Raw genomic sequence first — 22,283 nt, 5'->3', positions numbered from 1 at the left:
GGATTTCCGTTTTCTTTGCAAGCTTTCAAGAATGAAGAGACTTCATCCTTTACTTGTCATCATGGAATTATTGAAAATTTCTCTATTGAGATATTCTTCATTATGAACTCATCTTTCGATGCTTCAAGACAATTTCTACAACTAAAATAAAAATAAAAGGTATAGATCAATATTTTAAGAAAAATAAATAAATTAAATGCATGTATAATTATTATAGACATACCTTAATTTTGCATTGAACAAGTCAGTGAATGAAAATGATGCAACCCCAATGAGAATCAATAAGTCACAGTCACTTGAAAGAGTTTCAATGGTGAACCATGACTATTTTTTATTTTATTTTATTTTTTTGTTTTCTTGAATTTCATGGTGGAAGAAAGATTTGACATATTGATTATAAGAAAAACTAAGCTATAGATTTGTCTCGTAAAAATTATTAATGTTTTATCATTATATATAGGTTTGGTGGGTTAATTGCTTACTGAAAATAGAAATAAAAAAACTTAAAATTTATTAAATATAGGAATTAAGGAAAGAAGACATATTATTTTAAAAGAGATTTCTTTTAAATAGGATACTATATTTTTGGAAACTTTGTATTTGGTTTTGGAAATAGATAATGATTAGGATTTCTATTTACAACAAAGTTTCTATATATATAAAAGTGGGTTTTAAATCTTTTTATCCTTATAAAACAATTTGCTTTTTATTTATACGGATGACTAAGCATATATAATATTAGAAACTTTATTATTAAGAAAATAAATATTAAAAAGCATGTTCAATTTTCAAAGCATTTTGCAAAATAATTTATTTTTGAAATTTTTTTTGATGTTTTGTAGAACAAATATTTGTTTGAAATCCTAAAATATTTTTAACTTATTTTTTATATTTTTTAAAAATAACTTTTACATATAGTACTTTAATTTTAATTGTTCTTCACATTTTATATAATTATTTTTAAAACGATCAACAAAAAATAAGTGAAAACTATTAAAAGATATTTTATTTTTGGATGAATAATATAAATATTAGAAATTTTATTATTAAGAAAATAATTTAAAACCATAGATTTGTTAGTTTAAAAAAAATAATGATTTAAGTTATATTTCTTGTACGGCTCTAAAAAAACAAAAGAAAAAAAAAAGGAAAATGGTTGACGCTGAGGAAAATATTTTTCAAGAAAATCATACATGTAAGGAGAGGTGTATTTTTATTACAACTGTGACAGAATTAGGAACATGAAATGACGTTCTTCCTCCATCCAACTCTCTCCCAAACGCAACCATTTAGCCCAATTGATCCAAGATTTTACATCCAAAAATTAATTTTCTCAGCGACCAAACAGATGACAAAAATTTAACATGTCTCGTAAAATACCCGGAAGAAGAAAAAAAAATCTCACTTGTTTACACAACAGTATCTTTCTGTCTAAAGAAAAAACACCTGTTCTTAAAATAAAACAGTGATTAATGTTTTCTTGATTGGGATTAGGGATTTGGGATTTAGACTTTTAAAAAAATAAAATCATTAATTCAAGAAAATTAAATTCTTTAATTTGCTCTTGAAGAGTAAATAAACACATGATCATCTAAATAGCTTACAAAACAAAGAAACTTCATCTTCCCACATGCAACCTTCACAGTAATTCACTTCTTCCACATCTTTATCTTCATCGTCTTCCCTGTCATCAATCCATTGCCACCATCCTCTTTTTCCTCCAATCCCTCCATTGTTTCTTCTACCACAAGTTTTGGCATGGTAGTTCATTAATTCTTGGCATTTAACAATGGGGTTTCTAATCCACATGCTTAGAATGAAAGCTTTTGTTTTTTTTCTGCATTCTCCCAACTTTCTTGATTTCTTCACTGCATTTAGAAGTTTCATGCCTTGTTCTTCATTCGATTCACCCCCTTTGCATAACAAGATGATGCCATAAACATATGATGCCTCCATGTGCTCCATCTCCATTGCTCTCTTTAGATATTCTTCTCCCGATTCCACTTTCTTCCAACTGAAGAACTCCATCTATTTCAAACAAGAAAAATTAATTTTCATGTTGTCTAATTATCTTATTGTTGAAAGTTAAAATTCTTACCATTCCTTGTCTATATAATGCTTCCGGATTTCCACTTTCTTTGCAAGCTTTCAAGAATGAAGAGACTTCATCCTTTACTTGCCACCATGGAATTGCTGGAAATTTCTCTATTGAAATATTCTTCATTATGAACTTATCATCCGATGCTTCAAGAAAATTTCTACAACTAAAATAAAAACAAAATATATAGATTAATATTTAAATAAATAAATAAATTAAATGTGTGTATAGTTATTATAGACATACCTTAATTTTGCATTGAATAAGTCCGTGAATGAAGATGTTGCAACCCGAGTAAGAACCTCTATCAATAAGTCACTTGGAAGATATTCAATGGTGGAACCATGACTATTTCTTTTTGTTTTCTTGAATTTCATAGTGGAAGAAAGATTTGACATATTGATTACAAGAAAAACTAAGGTATAAATTTGTCTCGTAAAAATTATTAATGCTATACCATTATATATATAAGGTTTGGTAGGTTAATTGCTTACTTAAAATAGAAATAAAAAAAAAAAACTAGAAATTTGTTAAATATAGGAATTAAGGAAAGAAGACATATTATTTGAAAAGAGATTTGTATTTGGTTTTGGAAATAGATAATGATTAGAATTTCCTATTTGCAGCGGAGTTTCTATATATATAAAAGTGGGTTTTAAATCTTTTTATTCTAATAAAATAATTTACTTTTGATGTGTATGGATGAATTGTAGATATAATATTAGAAGTTTTGTTATTAAGAAAATAATAATGATAAAAAATCATGTTCAATTTTCAAAGCATTTTGTAAAAACAATTTGTTTTTGAAAAATAGATTTTTAAAAATCCGATTCTTGTTTCCAATATTTTTAAGGGAGAATTGTGTTTTGGGCCTAGCTAGGCCCAAAAATTAATAAAAGATCCTCCAAACACCTTTAATTGATTGTAAGGATATAAGGTTGGAATAGACAAAAATACCATTTTTTACTTATACCCACCATTTTGTCTTTATATCACCACTCTTTACATACCCCATCCATAAAATTCTCCTTTATTTAATCATTTTTTTTATTTTTTTTATTTTTAAATTCCTTTAAAAATAATTGAAAAATCAACATTATTTTATATTTTTAAATTATAAATAAATAAAAATTATATTAATGATTCAAAAATTATTTTGGAACATACTTTTGAAAAAAATATTAATTTAAATGAATAAAAATTATTTTTACATTTTACAAGTAAATAATTTAATAATTAAAACACTATTTAAAATAAATATATTTACTATTTTTTTTCTTTTATACTAAAAAGTATTTTAAAGTTTATTTTTTTATTATTATAAAATAAAAAGTTTAAAGTTTTTTTTTTAAAAATCTTTTTCTTTCCATAGTTTAATAATCTTTTGAACATAAACTTTTGTAATAAGTTATATGAATGTTCCAAATTTGTTTATTAAGGAATTTTTTTTAATGATTTGAATTAATTGAAATGAGAAAAAAGAAAAAGAGAGAAAGAGGATAGATGAAGAGTTTTTATTTTAAATATCCAACTAAAATATTTCGTATTTAGAAATGGATTATATCAATACATAGTATAGTAGAGATTGATTTTTTTCTCATACAAAAGGGTTAAATGATATGTTTACTCATTTTAAATAAAAACAAGTAGTTAAAAATTATATAGATTATGTTTGAGTTTGGTTTTAAAATATTTTTTCTAGTTTTTATTATTTTTTTATTTTAAAAATTATTTTTATTTTCTATATTGTCTCTTTTTGAAAATACATTTAATTAAAAAAATGAAAAATATTTTTAAAAATGAAAATTGAAGACCTTGTTTAATACTAAGATAACAAAAAGAATTAAATTTCATTTATTAATTATTCTTTTTTATTTTAAAATATAATATGTTCACAATTAAATAAAGGAATTGGTCAATTGTATATTTTTTTCACAAAAATGTAATATGTTCATAAAAAAATTGGATTGAAATTTTTCATCATTTTTTTTTAATCAAACTACTAGAATCATGTTTAATACAAATATAGGCATATATGCACTACGGGAATATGAAATTTGTGTCACTATACAAGAGTATTTACTAACTGTATAAGGGAAATGTACTAAGTGTACAAGCAGTGTATAAGATTACCATTTATAAAAAATTTCAATCTATTTTGAACCACTCCTTTATTTTTCTTGTCACCCACAAATTGCATACTCATGTGATGCACTTCATTTAACTCCCATATGAAAATTCTGATACTTTCCCCAATAATGATGTTTGGGAAAAAAAAAAAAAACTAACCCTAATTCATCCATCTTTTTATTAGTTAAACCATTAGAAATATGGTTAACACACCTACATGGACATATTACTTAGGATAGATATATTGTACAATGGTATTATACTAATTGTACAAGGGAAATGTACTAAGTGTACAAGGAAAATGTATTAACTGTACAAGGGTGTACAAGACTACCATCTATAAAAAAATTTAATCGATTTTGAATCACTTTTTCATTTTCCTTGTCACCCATAGATTGCATACCTACGTCATGCAATTTATTTAACTTTCACATGAAAATTTCGATACTTTTCTTAGTAATAATGTTTGGGGAAAAAAAATTTAATCATAATTCATCCACCATTTTGTTAGCCAAATCATTAGAAATAAGATTAATATATCTACGTGGACACATAACTTAAGAGGGATATATTGCACCATTGTACAATGATGTTACACTAATTGTACAAGAGAAATGTACTAAGTGTACAAGGGAAATATACTAAGTGTACAAGGGTGTACAAGGCTACAATTTGTGAAAGATTTTAATCGATTTTGAATCATTTCTTTATTTTTTTGTTACCCATAAATTGTTTATGAAATTTGCACTATTATATAAGGGTGTTACACTAACTATAAAAGAGTATTCCACTCATTGTGTAAGGCAATGTACTAACTGTATGGGGTAAATGTACTAATTATACAAGGGTGTACAAGGTTATCTTTTATGCAAGATTTTAATCAATTCTGAACTTTTTTTTTCTTGTCACCTAAGGATTGAACACTTTTCCCCCACACATTCCTTCACCTAAAAATTGTTTTATTTTGAAATTTTAAATTTCATCATCCAAAATTTGTAATTGCATATTTCATTTAAGTAGTTTTAACAAAATTTTTTCTTACTACATTTACATCCTATATAAAGGAAAATTAAACATAATATTTAAGTATTACCTTTTTTTTTTGTGTGAAATCAAATTAATATAAATGGATAACACATTAATGTCATTGTTTCAAATAACTTAAGACAATATAAACAACATATAATAACTGTTAAGGAAAAATTATGAATATTTTTTTACCAAACTATGTCATTTAGATCTTCTCTACCAAAATTAAAACATAGGAAATAAAATTAAAATTAATCACATTTAAAATGTTTATTACAAGTAAACCGAATGAAATATATATTTTTACTATTTTACCTTTATAAACATAATGTTAGCAAATATTAAAAAAATCATATTTAAATAGAATTAAAAAGGATAAAAATTATCTTTGTAACATTTGTAATTTTTTTTTATAAAAAATCATTAATTTAAATTATCAAGTTAATTTAAAATAATTTTTTTTGTTGTAATTATAGTTTTAAAGATTCTACGATTTTTATATTATTACTTTTAATTTATTTTCTTTGATTTTTTATTTTAAATTTCATCTAAACTTGTTTTTTCTTACATTTATATGTTTTCTATTATATCCTTATTTAAAGTGATTTTCATCTAATTTGTATTCCATTATATTATCTTTTCAATTTTAATGTGTTGTTATACCTCTTTACATAACAAAAGATTTTATTATTTTTCATCTACAAAACTTTATACAAAAGATATCATGTACGAGGAAAAAAAATAAAAAAAGAGAAAATTATGATATAATTTACATACACATCTCTTAATATGATACATTTGCTTGACTTAATGACATCATGCTTTAATAATTTAAATCATGTCAAGTCCACATCTATTTTAGATTTAAAAAGGCATTTGAATATTTTTCAAATTATTAAGTTAAAATACATTATTCAATTAAAAATTAATTATCACCATTAGTTAAAAGATGATCATGTTACAAAATAATATATTAAAATAATATCAATGTATTGTCCAAAAAATAGAGAAAATATTCAAATAATTGTCTACAACTTTAAAGATATTTATATATATATTAGATAAAAAAAATAATAATATTTTTTAAGGTGTTTAAAAATTATTTATTATATATTTTGTAAGTTTAAAAAAATATATTTTATGAGGTATTTAAAAAAATTTTTACTTTAAAAATATAGTAATAATCCTTTTCAACCATTGATTACCAACATTTAATTTATTAGGCATGATTTTTGGGAGAAAAATAATTGATGAAAATAGTAACACCTTTCTAGAAAAGAATTAATTTACATGTCTCACCTATTAATATGTGAGAGAAAAAGATAAGGTGAATGATGAAAGAGAGAGGGAAAAAAAGAATGAAAGAGAGTGGGAAGTTAGTTGTTTTCTTTTTCTTTTTGACAATAAAGGGCATTTTCGGAAAATTAAATGTTTCATATCCTTCTTTTTAATTTGTAGACTTTCTTTAGGTGTTGGGCTTAAATATGAAACTTATGAGGATCTTTTATCAATTTTTGGGCCCAGCTGGGCCCAAAACACAATTCTCCCTATTTTTAAATATATTGGACTCCATGTTGTATAATATATGATGCCCGAGGATTTCCACGCTTGAAGCGGTTCTTTAAAAAATAAATTTGGTATGCATGAGATGGCGTTATAATATGATTTTGTTTTTGTTTTTGTTTTTTTAATTAATTAATTAAAGAAATAGAAAGTATAATTTTAAATGAAGTTGGGTGAGAAATGGAATAGCCATAGGAATTCTCCCCAGAATCGTAGAAACAAAATCCTCTTATAAATTTTTATAAATAAAAAAACTTCGAATTTTGGTAATTTAGCAAGAAAGACTTAGATACTTCTATTTTTGTGAATTTTAAAAATAGAGATATAATTATCTAATTACATGGTTTATTTTTTAAAGCATGTTAGGTTAAAAGTGGTAAAGTTTGATACGATTTACTAACATGATTTGTACCCAATATATATTTCGTGAGTTTGAATTGAGTATAATTGAGTTTAAGTCAAATTCATATACGTAACCCGTTTAATAAATAGATAGGTTTTGGATCAACTTGGGTAACACAAATTTAACCTGAATAAATCTGTTTAATAATTCTATTGGTTAGCCTAATTATAATTTTAAACTATTTGATTCATATTTGACTTATTTTAAATTTATTTTAAAATAAATAAGTTAATTGAATCATAAATATGTTGGTTAATATATTAATTATATGGACTTATATAAGATGTAAAATATTTTTTTTTTCAAAAAACAATTTATCCGAACAAATCTTTTTATTTTTTATTTTTAAAATCCTTTTATGATAATAACTTACGGAATATCCTTAATTTTATAAAACATTTAAAAACTTTTTTTTATTATTTAACTTTAAAAAAGTTTCTAAAAAATATAAGAAATCATGATCAAAGAAAAAAATTTTAAAAATTAATTAAAGTACTTAATTGACTTGTATTAAAAATGAATATAAAAATTATTTTTATTTTATAGAAATTTTTATTTCACTAAAAAATAAAAAATTGTTTCATAATTTATATATATATATATATATATATATATATATATATATATATATATATATATATATATATATCTTTAACTCATATATAATTGTGGATTTAATTTTTATTTTTCAGTAAAACTTAACTTGAATTTGATTTCATATTATTATAAATTAATTTTATAAAATAAAAGTAATACATTGTTTTTAAAAATAATATAAATTCTTTCATCCAAACAAACTTCTTGTTTTTTGTTTTAAAAAACTATTTTTTAAAACGTCTTGTCAAACACGGTAGTTTTTTAAAAATTCTAAAAAACTGTTTTTTCTTTTCTGTTTTGATAACAACTTTTAAAAAAAATTAAAAAAAAAATTTAAAAAACACCACCAAACCGGCCCTATGATTTACAATATATTGTAATTATTTTTACTTAATTTTTAGGGGTTATTTTAAAAAAACAATTATATGAAAACAATCAACCAAATTTAAATATTATATGAAAAATTTTATTTTTAAGGAATATTATAAAACATAAAAATATAAAAAAAAATAAAATACGACATATTATTCTCATTCACGATAATAGATATTTATATATAAATATAATTGAGTTTTAGTATAATTCAAACTCTAACCCCTACTCTAATTCAAACTAATAATAAATTTCTATCCTAATTCAAACTCTTATTCTAATTCAAACTAATATATAATAAATGGGTAAATACAATATTTAAAATAAGGATAAGATTAACTTTAAAACCTACGATGCCACGGACTACTCAAAAACCTATGATGCCAAGGACTACTCAAAGATGAATGGACATTTAAACCCCAGATACTCTCACCGGTTAGTCGAATCTGCAAAGACTAAACAATAGAGAAATCAGGCCTTTTTGGTAATTTAACAACTGAACATCAAAACCATCCCAACTGTAACACTATTTGCCCATTATCTTTTCTTCATCTCCTTCAATCACTCTATATATGTCGTTGTTTTACGCTGAAATAAACCATCACTCCTCAAAGCCCTTCAACAGTTGTCTATCGTCTCTGCATCAGGGTCTGAAATATCCTTGGCCAGTTTCTTCAATTTGTTGGGAAAAATGGGACTTGATCGTCAGCAGGAGAAGGATGCCAGAGACAAGGCCATTGATGATTGGCTTCCGATCACGTCCTCCCGGAACGCGAAATGGTGGTACTCTGCATTCCACAATGTGACCGCCATGGTTGGGGCTGGCATCCTCAGTCTCCCTTACGCCATGGCAGGGCTTGGATGGTATGTTTCATGTTTCTTTCATTCCTAAAAATGGAACTCCTTCAGCATTTACTTCAAATATAAACGCCTTATTGTCTTGAAACTCGGCTTTGATTTTGTTTACAGAGATTTTTGTCTCCTCTTTTGTTTTTGGTTATTTAAGGGATTTTCAGTATGTGGGTATTTAAGGGATTTTTATCTTTTTTCGATCTTCAAAAGCTCTGATCATAGCAGTCGTTTCTCTTTTCAAATTTAGGGGTCCTGGGGTGGTTATTCTTGTTCTGTCATGGATCGTCACATTGTACACTCTATGGCAAATGGTTGAGATGCATGAAATGGTTCCTGGAAAGCGGTTTGACAGATACCATGAGTTAGGACAGCATGCCTTCGGTGAAAAGCTTGGCCTCTGGATTGTGGTGCCTCAACAGGTGATTGTAGAAGTGGGTGTTAACATTGCCTACATGATCACCGGAGGCAAATCCTTGCAGAAGTTCCATAACACAGTCTGTCCCGACTGCAAACCCATCAGGACCACCTACTTCATCATGATTTTTGCCTCTTGTCACTTTGTTCTCTCCCATTTGCCCAATTTCAACTCCATCAGTGGTGTCTCATTTGCTGCCGCAGCCATGTCCTTAGCGTAAGTCTCTCTATTCCTATCTCTTGTGAGCTTTCTGTGACAATCTCCATGCTGTAAGATTGATTTTCTTACCTTTCAATCTGCAGTTACTCAACTATTGCTTGGACAGCTTCGGTTCATAAGGGTGTCCAACCAGATGTGCAGTATTCGTACACAGCTTCCACCACAGCTGGAAGAGTCTTCACCTTCTTTAGCGCCTTGGGTGACGTAGCATTTGCCTATGCTGGTCACAACGTGGTGTTGGAGATCCAAGCAACAATTCCTTCCACCCCTGAGAAGCCTTCCAAGGGACCCATGTGGAAAGGAGTCGTTTTCGCTTATATTGTTGTTGCCATCTGCTACTTCCCTGTTGCCCTGATTGGATACTGGATGTTTGGGAACAGCGTTGCTGATAATATCCTCATCACACTGGAGAAGCCACGTTGGCTAATAGCAGCAGCCAACATGTTTGTTGTCATCCACGTTATTGGAAGCTACCAGGTTCAATTCGAAATCTTCTCCAAATAATATGTTTTTATTTCATTGAATCTTCATTTCCTCATGAGCTTGTTGGAACTGCAGGTATTTGCAATGCCAATGTTTGACATGTTGGAAACATTGTTGGTGAAGAAACTGAAATTCACACCATGTTTCAGGCTTCGCCTTATTACCCGCACTCTATATGTTGGTGAGTGGTTGATGCTCTTCCTTCTTTGGATGAGTTATGACAAAGCTTCATCAGCCTATTTTCATGCTCTTATATATCTTGGTTGACTGCAGCTTTTACTATGTTCATTGGTATGCTGATCCCTTTCTTCGGTAGTCTCCTTGGATTCTTGGGAGGATTGGTTTTTGCCCCAACAACATACTTTGTAAGGAATAAATCCTCCCACATCCAATTAAAGGCATATTAGGCTATTATATATCCTTCACAATACAGCACTAATATCTTAAATTTTGGTTTTGTGCAGCTCCCTTGTATCATGTGGCTTGCTGTTTACAAACCCAGAAGGCTTAGTTTATCATGGTTTGCAAATTGGGTATGTTAATTAACTCCAAACTGCAATATCTTAAGGCTTCCCCTGTCGCTCTTTTGGGTATTAACAGGCTTTGTTTGAATATGTGCAATTTCAGATGTGTATAGTACTGGGAATAATATTGATGATTCTAGCTCCCATTGGTGCACTAAGGCAGATCATCCTTCAAGCCAAGACCTTCAAGTTGTTCTCATGATGATCTTCCCATTGTATGGTAGTAATGGCTCCGAAGATTGAAAGATCTGAAGATGGGAATTCACATGAAACTTTATATATATGATCTAAACATATATGGTTGGCAATAGAAATGACAATTCACATTGATAGATGATTTTAAATATAATATAAATAATAATTAAGTTAAAAATGTAGACTCAAATATGATCCAAGAAAATGGTATAAGATAAATTGTTGGATGTAGGGCTTACGATTCTCCGTTCTACATTGATTTGTTGGACTTTTGTATCGTTTTTCTAGACTAATTTCTATTTAGTGACTTGTTCTATCTGCGCAACCAATTCATGTTGATATCATTTTTATTTTGTTAATTTCATCAATAATTCAAATTTATCTTTGTGTATAGTTTATTTATATTTGAGTCATTTGCAATCTTTAATATGGGGTTGACATGTGTGGATGCATGGAAATATACAAAAAGGGTAATAATTCATATTCACAACTTGATAACTTAAAATTAATGAGGATAAATATATTAATTTAATAATTTAAAATAAATTTTAAATTAGTTTTGTCAAACAACTTTAATACTTTTAAAAAATAATTTCCATAAAAATGAACTTTCCACAATTTTTAAATCATGTGATAAAATGATTTTTACGAAACTTTATTCTCTTTCTTATTTATTCTTTGTAAAATAATTTAACAATCAAAATAAAATAAGTAAATAAGTGAATAAATAAAATGATTGTAGGACTATTCAAGGTGCTTGAGTGGCATCAGTTTTATTTCAACGTTAGATATAATATCAAGTTTAAGGTACAACGTGATGATACTTACTTTTATAAATGAATCTACGATAATTCCTTTATGTAAAATTAACTAGTAAGACACTAATATAATTCATTTTTACTTATGTTTTTTACAATAGTATTTATGAAGTATTTTAACTCTTTTATTCCATTGTATGACCATGTTTTTTAGTGACTTCCATTTTTAGTTTTTAAATACCCATGTGTATTATTTGAAAACTTTTATGTTTTATTTTAAAAAATTTATAATATTTTATTTTAAAATTTAAATCTCTAAAATTTCTTACTTTCAATTAGGTGTATAATTTGAAAGTTTTGAATATTGAAAGAACTGCAAATTCGAAAATTAAGGGTGTGAAGAGTAGCTGTGGAGTCCCACATCGGCAAGAGTCAGAGTAATAAGGTGATAGAGTGCTATAAATCAAACGAGACGGTTCACCATCAACATACTTACCTGGACGGGGTCTATGGCCGATCAAGAAGAGCCATGGCCTAGGACAGTGACCTCCATTGCACTTGGGAGGGGCACTGCCCTAAGATCTGCCCAAGTGGCAGAGTCTACGTCATAATTTGTGGTAGAGGGGGTTCGCGTTCGCGCGACCCCTGCCCCAATTCAGCTCTCAAAGTTTTATCTGCGTTGTTGATTTTTTACGTAAGATTTATTCTGCTTGTTTTACTTTGCCTTGGCTTGTAGGTCTGTAATTATCATCAGGTATATCAATAGCGGCAATCTTAAATTGAGGTGAAAATGTGAAATGAAGGATATTGTGGTTAATTTGAGGTTCGATTTTGGTTTTAAGGTCTGTGTCAAGGATGTTTCTGTATGCATGTCACATGTTTGACAAATGGTTTGACAGAGACATGTAGTGACATGTTTAATTTTAGGCACTCGAACGTTATCATGACTGAACTCTTCAATCATGGCTCCCTTAATTCAGTTTCTGTTCTCAATTTGGGTGCTGTCTGATTTTGATTTTTATGATGCAATTACCCATGTGTTGTTGCAAGTGGGTGGTGTTGGGATGACTCAATTTGATACTGATGAAGGCTTTGATATTTAATATTCATGATAGATTCAACAGACTACTTCTGTGCTGTAATGTTGTCCGGTGCGGCTGGAGTAAACCTGGTAAGCCTAGTTGGATGTTGGATTAGAATATGCTGATTTGTCGATTTTAATGTCTTCAAAAACTTTGTGTAAAGTGGTAAATAATGTTCAGTTGACTGATCAGAACCATGCTGATTATTGAAGTTTGATTTTATTGGGTACTAATAAGTATAGGTCCATTATTTACATAGCTCTCAGAGAATCAATAAAAGCATGAAGTTATGGAGCACTATTACTCTGATAGCTTTTTGAATTGTTATTTGGTTCTTACCATCTACTTAATCCTCACCTTCCTTTTCTGTTTCCTTGCTATTGGCTTATTTCTTTTAGCTTTCTTCTTACTTTGGTCAATTACTGGGCTTTCATTTCCCTTTTTGTTCGCTTCTTTATCTTCTCCATTAGTTGCTTCATTTTGTGCTGTCTTTACCCTTTTGCGGAAGAAGTTTTCCAAGGGCACTGTCAGCTTCTTCACTTTTCATGAGCTCTTCTGCAATCGCTGTTGGGGTCAACTGTCAATAACAAATAAGAAACAGTTTATGAAGAGGAAAAAACGGGTATGTCTACTAATATTTATGTTCTTCCACCAAATTATGCACTTGTACTCTGTTCTTGTTAGGTAGGGATTATTAGTTTTTCAGAAGTGGGAATTTAGAGGAAGAAGAAAAACATCATTATTGCAATAATATAATAAAAATTTAGGGCTTCATGAATGTGAATCCTTATAAACTCACCTGGCTGTCATTTAGATTATGCTCTTCAGCTTGTTGGCCCTGCAGTTCACTGCTGCAGTCAATATCTTCAATCTCAAGTATTGATTGGTTCCTGTTCTTGAGTTGCAATGGAGACTGCTGAGTCTAAGTTGCAGATGTGAAATTTCAAGTCGTAGTTGGCCATGGCTGCAATCAAGCTCGACTTTCCAGTGACTGGAGGTAGCACAAATATCCTCATTTCCATGCCCTTCCAACTCTTTTATAGTACTTCTTTCTTTTGACAAATTGATCTAAGTCATTTACCAAGTCCTGCTTGAGCTTTGAATCCATTGCTGGTGTTTCAAAAGTTGATGAATGGTTGAGGTTGGTTGATTCCCATGACCCACAGTATGAATAGAGCTTCAACACCTTGTTTTCTTCTATGAAGGATTCTGATCTCTCTACCACATATGGCAAGTTGGAGCTCGGTATCTTTTTCATGTTTTTCTTAGGGAAACTAAGCTCTATTGATCTTGGTTCATAATCTATGCCTTCATTGGACTGCTTCTTGGTATAAACCATGTCCCATTTGACCTGAATTCCTTCAAATAGGTCAATAGCCTTTTCACCTTCACCAATGGTGATTGAAAGGTTCTTACCTTATGGAGCTTTCGATCTGCAGTTACTCAACTATTGACTGGACAGCTTTGGTTCATAAGGGTGTCTAACCAGATGTGCAGTATACATACACAGCTTTGACCACAACTGGAAGAGTCTTCGCCTTCTTAGCACCTTGGGTGATGTAGCATTTGTTGATGCTGGTCACAATGTGGTGTTGGAGATCCCAAGCAACAATTCCTTCCACCCCTCAGAAGCCTTTGAAGGGACCCATGTGGAAAGGGGTGATTTTTGCTTATGTTGTTGTTGCCTTGTGCTACTTCCCTGTTGCTCTGATTGGATACTGAATGTTTGGGTACAGCGTTGCTGATAATATCCTCATCACACTGGAGAAACCATGTTGGCTAATAGTAGCAGCCAACATGTTTGTTACCGTCCATGTTATTGGAAGCTACCACGTGCAATTGAAAATTCAACTTCTGCAAATACTATGTTTGATTTCACTTGATCTTCCATTTCCTCGTTAAGTTTGCAGAAACTGCAGATATATGCAACGCCAGTGTTTGACATGTTGGAAACATTGTTGGTGAAGAAACTGAATTTCAGGCCATGTTTCAGGCTTCGTCTTATTACCCACACTCTATATGTTGGTGAATGGTTGATGCTCTTCTTTCTTTGGACGAGTTATGACAAAGCTTCATCAGCCTATTTGCACGTTCTTACATATCTTCGTTGACTGCAGCTTTTAGTATGGATTCATGAACTAAAAATATGTGGTTGAGAACAGAGATTACAATTCATATTCATAGGTGGTTTTAAATATAACATAAATAAGAAGCAAAATATTACTTAGGAAAATAGAATGAGATGGATTGTTGGATGTAAGGGATTGTGACTTTGTTGGCCTTTTGGTGTTGTTTCTCACAGGCTAGTTTCTATTTAGTGACTCAGTACATTTGCGCAATCGATTCATGTTGATATAATCTTATTTTAAGTTCATCAACAGTTCCAAATCTCTCTTTGTGTATGGTTTGTCTATATTTGAGTTATATGCAATCTTCGATACGGTGGTGACATGTTGTGGATACATGGAAAAATGTGGAATGGGTAACTTAAAATCAATCTAGATTATTAAGTAATAAGTATTAATTATTAAATTTTACCAAACATCTTCGAAGTATATTGATAATGTAACAAGTTAAAAATGATTTTGACAAATCAATTTAATAATTTAAAAATAATGTGGAATGAATTTCGAAAAAAGGTTATAAAGTGACAACTAATTTAGTTTATATTGCAAATTGCTAGTTAATTTTGAAAAGGAAATGTTTTAAATTATTTATTAAAAATCCACTTAATAGAATTACTATTATTAAACAAAATTTTAATTTGATTTTCTAGAACAATGAATCTAGTATATTGTATGTTGGCAATTTTGTTTCAATATTTTTTTGTTTAGAAAATATTTTTAAATAGTGACTTATTTTCCATTAGAGATTCAAGGTTGTTATTGGAGAAAGTCACAGGTAAATCTAAAAAGATTTGTTTAGTATAAGTTAAGTGGTTAAGGGTTAAAATGGATCAATGCATTTTCTTCGAATTAAAAAAGGCTTAAATTAATGTTTTAGAAAAACAAGGATGCTCGAGCAACGCTCAAGCATTGGAATTGAGAGCGGTCATCATGCGATAGATTATATTTTTAAAATTCACTAGTAGTCTTTTTGGAAATTTGGGATACCGATCTTGTAAGCTTATGGACCTCTATAAATCCTCCTTTAACCCATTAGGATTGGACACATTGAGAAAGACTCAACCTAACTTACCTTATCATTCTCAATCTCTTAACAAAGACTCAAAATTTGAATTTCAGGTTGTTAGAAGACCTATATCCCTTCAACGAGGTAAAGAAAAATTCACTAAAGTAATTGGAAATTGTTATGTCATAGATGAGGATCAAGTTATAAGTTTTGGAGAGTATATCTTAAAAGTAAGCTGTGAGGTAATTTTGTATAACTTTATCTCAAGTAGTGAATCTTATATTAGAGGTCTTAGATCCCGTTATTTTTTATCTCCACAGTTAGTATACGAGTTTCCCTTGTAAAAATTCTTATATCACTTATTTATTTAGTTGATGTTTGGTTATTTTGTTTATTTGATATTTTCTAGTATTAAATTGGATTAAAATGATTAATTCTTATATTATAATTTTTTTAAATATACACATTCAATCCATTTGGGTGTTATCCTACTGAACAATAGTTTTTTAATTGGTATTAATATGAGTTTTTCAAATAAAAATCAAATTTTTATTGAACCTGCAAGTCCAAAATGGAATAATAGAAATTTGGGGCTCCACTAAACAGTCCACCATACTTAGACGAGAGTAACTACCTCCACTGGAAGGCCCAAATGATGCAAATTATACCATTTTCATCTTATTATTTATTAACTCAATATAATATTTTATTATTAGAGCTCGAAGAGTAAAAAAAAAACCAAGAAGAGAAATATTTCTTTGAATAAATTTTATTTACACGCTTAAAACAAGTTTTTTTTTTCCCCTACAAAAATGAATTATGAATCATCAACGAAAAATGCCTCCATGTGCCCCATCTCCATTGCTTTCTTTAGATATTCATCCTTCGATTCCATTTTCTTCCAACTAAAGAATCCCATCTATTTCAAACAAGAAGAATAATTAAAGAAAAATGGATTTTCATGTTTTCTAATTTTCTCATTGTTAAAAATTAAATTTTTTACTATTCCTTGTCCATATAATGCTTCCGAATTTCCACTTTCTTTGCAAGCTTTCAAAAATAAAGAGACTTCATCATTTACTTGCCACCATGGAATTGTTGAAAATTTCTATATTGGGATATTCCTCATTATGAACTTATCCTTGGATGTTTCAAGAAAATTTTTTCTACTAAAATAAACACAAAACATATAGATTAATATTTAAATAAATAAATAAATTGAATGTATGTATGGTTATTATAAACATACCTTAATTTTGCATTAAACAAGTCCGTAAATGAAAATGATATGTGAAACCAAGGTTTGTTTAATCTTGATTTTGATGATAACAAAATAAGGTTTAGAACTAATGATTATATTTTAAGTATGATTAGGCAAGACGATTTCCAAAGTGGCAATCCAAAGACAAATCAAGTCAATGAGAAATCATGAAGAAGAAGACCACCTCAAAGAGAAGTGTTTTTCAAGACCAAAGCTTCTTAAGATCTCTCTGTAAGGTTGTTGGTGCACTAGGACTTTCATGCATTTCATTCTTTATTTATGCACCAAAATCATCCAAGAGTAATATTGTTTTAAATATCTTAAGAATTGGATGATTTCATGTTTTCAACTAAAACTTTGTGTTAAATGATTTTCAAACTTGTGTTAAAAGGTTTTAAGTTGAAAAATGTTGAGTGTTGAACCAAAAAAATGGCTCAACTGGTTCAACCGGTCGACCGGTTGTGCTCGTCCGGTCGAGGACCGGTTGAGGGAGGCCAAAAAGTTTCTCTCTCTCCCAGTGGCCTTCTCTTCCCGATCAAGGTTGAACCTCAACCGGTTGAGGTCCGGTCGAGGTCTGGTTGAGACCCAACGGTCACTTTCCCTAACGGCTAGTCAACTGGTCGACCCCTAGCTCTACCGGTCGAACCTCCAACGGCTAGTTTGGTTTTTTTTCTTCTATAAAAAGGCTCCAAACTTCATTGTTTCATGAGCTTAACCTTCCCAAATCATTCTTGAATATATTTGAGCCTTGAAAGAGTGTTTTTTAGTGCACCATTGTTTCATAACTTGCATATCTTTAGTGCACCATTCAATCCTAGTTTTTCTTGTATCTTTGAGCCTAAAGTTCTATTACTAGGATTTTTGTGAGATCAATCTTTGTATATCTTTGAGAGGAATTTTCTCAAGTGAGGGGTATCACTTGAGAGGTTGTTCAAGAGTGGGATAACTCTTGAGAAGTGTAAAGGGTGCTTGGAGTCAAAAGTCTAAGAGGGTGAATTGGAACCATAATCCAATTGTAAAGAGATTGAAAGCTTGGTTGAAGCTTCAAGATAGTGGAACCCTCACTCGGTTAGGAGGTTGAGGAGAGTGGACGTAGGCAAGGAAGTGCCGAACCACTATAAACTCTTGTGTTTTGCATTATCTCTTCCCTAACTCTTTTAAATTATATGCAATTATGTTCATTTTGTTTATTATATATTTACATATAATTGTCTCTTATTTTTGCATAGTTTAAATTTGTGAAAAAGAAACCATCACCCTATTTACCCCCCCCCCCCCCCCCCCCCCCTCTCTCTAGGGTGATTACCATAAGTTGGATTAGCCTCAAATTCCTAACTAATGGCTATTCCATCAAGCTCATCCAAAACTGAAAGTTTTTCAACCACCCGACCTCCACTTTTCACGGGAACCGACTATCCCTATTGGAAAACTAAAATGACTTGGTTTATCCAATCTACTAGTCTTGATTTATGGGATGTCATTGAAGATGGTCCCCACATTCCTTCAAAATTAGAAAATGGAGTGATGGTTCCAAAACTTAAGCATGAATGGGATGAACTTGATAGAAAGAAAGTTCAATTAAATGCCAAAGCCGTTTGTATCTTACATTGTGCTATTGATAGAAATGAATTTTAATCGTATTTGGCATTGTAAGTCGGCTAAAGAAATTTGGAAACTATTAGAAGTCACTTATGAGGGAAACGACCAAGTTAAAGAGTCTAAAATCAATATCCTTATGCATGATTATGAATTATTTTCTATAAAGGATTTTGAATCTATTGTTGAGATGTTTTCTAGGTTTCTTGTGATTGTGAATGAACTTGAAGCCTTGGGAAAGACCTACACCGAAGTAGAGAAAGTCATGAAGATCTTAAGGTCTCTACCAAAGAAATGGGAAACAAAAGTGACGGCTATTCAAGAAGCGAAGGATCTCACCAAGCTCTCACTTGAAGAACTCATTGGGTCACTCATGACTTATGAGATAGAGTTGTACAATCATCAAAGAGTTGAAGAAAATGAGAAAAGTATAGCCTTTATGGCTATAACAAATGATGATGAAGAGGAAGAGAGTGAGAGTGAAAGTGAAAGTGATGAGGTAAACTCCAACTCTAACCATTTTGATTTTCAAGATGAGCTTCAAAAATTATATTTTAATCTTGAAAAACTTGGTTCCAAAAATATCCCTCTCAAGAAAAAGATTTCTTGTCTTTTAAATGAGCTCAATGAGGATAATGAAAATTTTGAAAATATTGAGAAGACAAAAATCCCTTTTGAAAAGGAAAATGAGGAGCTAAAAATTCTCAAATGGCCAAAAGACTTTTGATATGATTTTGGCAAATCAAAAATTGCATTTTTGATAAAAAGAGATTAGCCTACAAGCCTTTCAAAAATCAATTTTTTTTTTAAAAGGAAGCCTCTAGTTTTTCACCTTCAACTATTTGCAATTTTTGTGAAAAATGAGGTCACATTAGTAATATTTGTCCTTTAAGAAAATCTTCTCATGTTCTTCAAAACTCTAAATTATTTTGGATTCCAAATGGAAGAAAGACTAACCCTCTAGGACCCAAAAGGATATGGGTACCAAAGGTTTCTTAAAATTGTTTTGTAGGGATCCATGCAAAAAGGAGGATATGCTTACCTTGGAAAGAACGCGTTGACAATATTGGTAACGGTATCCCTTCTAAAGCTAAATTTGCAATTGGTATCATTTTTGCTAACACTTGGTATATCTTTTGATAATATAACTTTTGGTATCACTTTGATAAAATTGGCATATTTGTTAAACCAAGGTTTTGGATTTAAAAAGAAGATTTTTTATATACCTATGTAAAATTGAATGATCATATGCTTGTGTGCCCTAAAAGTTTTATTTAATTCATGTTAAATATCTTTTTAATGCATATGTTCTCCCAAATATTTTTTTCCAAATCATGCTTTAAATTGGGAATGTTCTAAAGATGAGCAAATCTTTTATTTGGAAACTATTCTCAATGAAAAAGGGAGAGATTCATTTTTCATGAGAAATCATATCATGCTTATTGTTTATTGTTTTAAACTTTTGATAACATGTGATTCCCCTTATATACTTTATTGAAACTTTTTGTTGATGATAAAAAGGGGAAGAAGTAATGGTAGGTTGCTAACTTGCGAAGATATTTCAATATTGTTTTAGCAATCCTATTCATATTGATGCTATGTGCTTTATTGGTTATATTTGTATGCATCATTTTTAATAATAATGTCTTGCCAAATTGCTAAATGCTCTTTATACTATTTATGTTTGATTATATCATTTTGAGCATCCTTAATATACTCCTTGAAGTTTCCAAACTTGAAAATTTTTTAAATTCAAAGGAGCATATATTGAGGGGGAGCTTTTTAGCAACCTTGGTTTTGTCATCATCAAAAAGGGGGAGATTGTGAAACCAAGGTTTGGTTAATCTTGATTTTGATGATAACAAAATAAGGTTTAGAACTAATGATCATATTTCAAGTGTGATTAGGCAAAACGATTTCCAAAGTGGCAATCCAAAGACAAATCAAGCCAAGAAGAAATCATGAAGAAGAAGACCACCTCAAAGAGAAGAGTTTTTCAAGACCAAAACTTCTTAAGATCTCTTTGTAAGGTTGTTGGTGCACTAGGACTTTCATGCATTCCATTCTTTATTTATGCACCAAAATCATCCAAGAGTAATATTGTTTTAAATATCTTAAGAATTGGATGATTTCATGTTTTCAACTAAAACCTTGTGTTAAATGATTTTCAAACTTGTGTTAAAAGGTTTTAAGTTGAAAAAGGTTGAGTGTTAAACCAAAAAAATGGCTCAACCGGTTTAACCGGTCGATCGATTGTGCTCGTCCGGTCGAGGACCGGTTGAGGGAGGCCAAAAAGTTTCTCTCTCTCCCAGTGGTCTTCTCTTCCCGGTCAAGGTTGAACCTCAACCGGTTGAGGTCTGGTCGAGGTCCGGTTGAGGTCCAGTTGAGGCCCAACGGTCACTTTCCCTAACGGCTAGTCAACCGGTCGACCCCTAACTCGACCGGTCGAACCCCCAACGGCTAGTTTGGTTTTTTTCTTCCATAAAAAGGCTCCAAACTTCATTGTTTCATGAGCTTAACCTTCCCAAATCATTCTTGAATATATTTGAGCCTTGGAAGAATGTTTTTTAGTGCACCATTGTTTCATAACTTGCATATCTTTAGTGCACCATTCAATCCTAATTTTTCTTGTATTTTTTAGCCTAAAGTCCTATTACTAGGATTTTTGTGAGATCAATCTTTGTATATCTTTGAGAGGAATTTTCTCAAGTGAGGGGTATCACTTGAGAGGTTGTTCAAGAGTGGGATAACTCTTGAGAAATGTAAAGGGTGCTTGGAGCCAAAAGTCTAAAAGGGTGAATTGGAACCATAATCCAATTGAAAAGAGATTGAAAGCTTGGTTGAAGCTTTAAGATAGTAGAACACTCACTTGGTTAGGAGGTTGAGGAGAGTGGACGTAGGTAAGGAAGTGCCAAACCACTATAAACTTTCGTGTTTTGCACTCTCTCTTCTCTAACTCTTTTAAATTATATGCAATTGTGTTTATTTTGTTTATTATATATTTGCATATAATTGTCTATTATTTTTGCATAGTTTAAATTTGTGAAAAAAAAACCATCACCCTATTTACCCCCCTCCCCCCCCCCCCTAGGGTGATTACCATAAGTTGGATTAGCCTCAAATTCCTAACATGATACAATCCGAGTAAAAACCTCTATCAATAAGTCACTCGAAAGAGATTTAATGGTGGAACAATAACTATTTTTTTTTCTTGAATTTCATGGTAGTAGAAAGATTTGACATATTGACTACACGAAAAACTAAGGTGTAGATTTGTCTCCTAAAAATTATTAATTCTATATCATTATATATAGGGTTTAGTGGGTTATTTGCTTACCTAAAATAGAAATAGAAAACTTGAAATTAGTTAAATATAGGAATGAAGGAAAGAATGAATATATTTTATTTTAGAAGAGATTTCTTCTAAATAGGATACTGCATTTTTTGGAAACTTTGTATTTCGTTTTGGAAATAGATAACAATTAGGATTTTCTATTTGCAATAGAGTTTCTATATATATAAAAGCGGGTTTCACATCTTTTACATATAATATTGGAAATTTTATTATTAAGAA

At 30.0% G+C, this 22,283-nt stretch overlaps 2 protein-coding genes, 1 long non-coding RNA gene and 1 other non-coding gene across 6 annotated transcripts in view; 3 read left to right on the top strand and 1 right to left on the bottom strand.

Moving 5' to 3' along the window:
- Window positions 1-1,587: 1,587 nt before the first annotated feature.
- LOC117921062 (putative F-box protein At1g67623) overlaps window positions 1,588-22,283 on the bottom strand; it is a 32,551-nt gene continuing 11,855 nt past the window's right edge. Inside the window, exons 3-4 of the mRNA XM_034838834.1 lie at window positions 2,099-2,264; window positions 1,588-2,028 (exon numbers count right to left, since the gene is read on the bottom strand). Of these exons, the coding sequence (XP_034694725.1) occupies window positions 1,588-2,028; window positions 2,099-2,264 (607 nt within the window). The remainder of the gene's footprint in view (window positions 2,029-2,098; window positions 2,265-22,283) is intronic.
- LOC117919041 (lysine histidine transporter 1-like) lies at window positions 8,928-10,911 on the top strand. Its single transcript, XM_034836119.1, has 7 exons — window positions 8,928-9,056; window positions 9,292-9,675; window positions 9,762-10,155; window positions 10,237-10,342; window positions 10,435-10,526; window positions 10,626-10,694; window positions 10,789-10,911. The coding sequence occupies exons 1-7, from the start codon at window positions 9,004-9,006 to the stop codon at window positions 10,885-10,887; spliced, it is 1,197 nt and encodes a 398-aa protein (XP_034692010.1). The 5' UTR covers window positions 8,928-9,003; the 3' UTR covers window positions 10,888-10,911.
- On the top strand, window positions 12,051-15,100 carry LOC117919115. Of its 3 annotated transcripts, none has more exons than XR_004652044.1 (3): window positions 12,051-12,332; window positions 12,763-12,809; window positions 13,191-15,100. It is a non-coding gene; the product is annotated as an uncharacterized LOC117919115 (long non-coding RNA). The 3 variants fall into 3 exon arrangements; XR_004652041.1 differs by having other exon boundaries at window positions 12,754-12,809; XR_004652038.1 differs by having other exon boundaries at window positions 12,051-12,809.
- On the top strand, window positions 12,127-12,287 carry LOC117926337. Its single transcript, XR_004653113.1, has one exon. It is a non-coding gene; the product is annotated as a U1 spliceosomal RNA (small nuclear RNA).

The sequence above is a fragment of the Vitis riparia genome, chromosome 1 (assembly GCF_004353265.1).
Source record: "Vitis riparia cultivar Riparia Gloire de Montpellier isolate 1030 chromosome 1, EGFV_Vit.rip_1.0, whole genome shotgun sequence".
Lineage (NCBI taxonomy): Eukaryota > Viridiplantae > Streptophyta > Magnoliopsida > Vitales > Vitaceae > Vitis > Vitis riparia.
The sequence above is the reverse complement of the archived record's forward strand: the minus strand, read 5'-3'. Positions and strand labels throughout refer to the sequence as shown.

What these genes read in the sequence shown, in the direction of transcription:
- LOC117919041 (XM_034836119.1), top strand. Translation starts at nt 9,004, where the DNA reads ATGGTTGGGGCTGGCATCCTCAGTCTCCCTTACGCCATGGCAGGGCTT. An exon ending in GCCATGGCAGGGCTTGGATG is followed by an intron (nt 9,057 to 9,291) that starts GTATGTTTCATG and finishes TTTCAAATTTAG; the next exon opens with GGGTCCTGGGGTGGTTATTC. An exon ending in TACCCGCACTCTATATGTTG is followed by an intron (nt 10,343 to 10,434) that starts GTGAGTGGTTGA and finishes GGTTGACTGCAG; the next exon opens with CTTTTACTATGTTCATTGGT.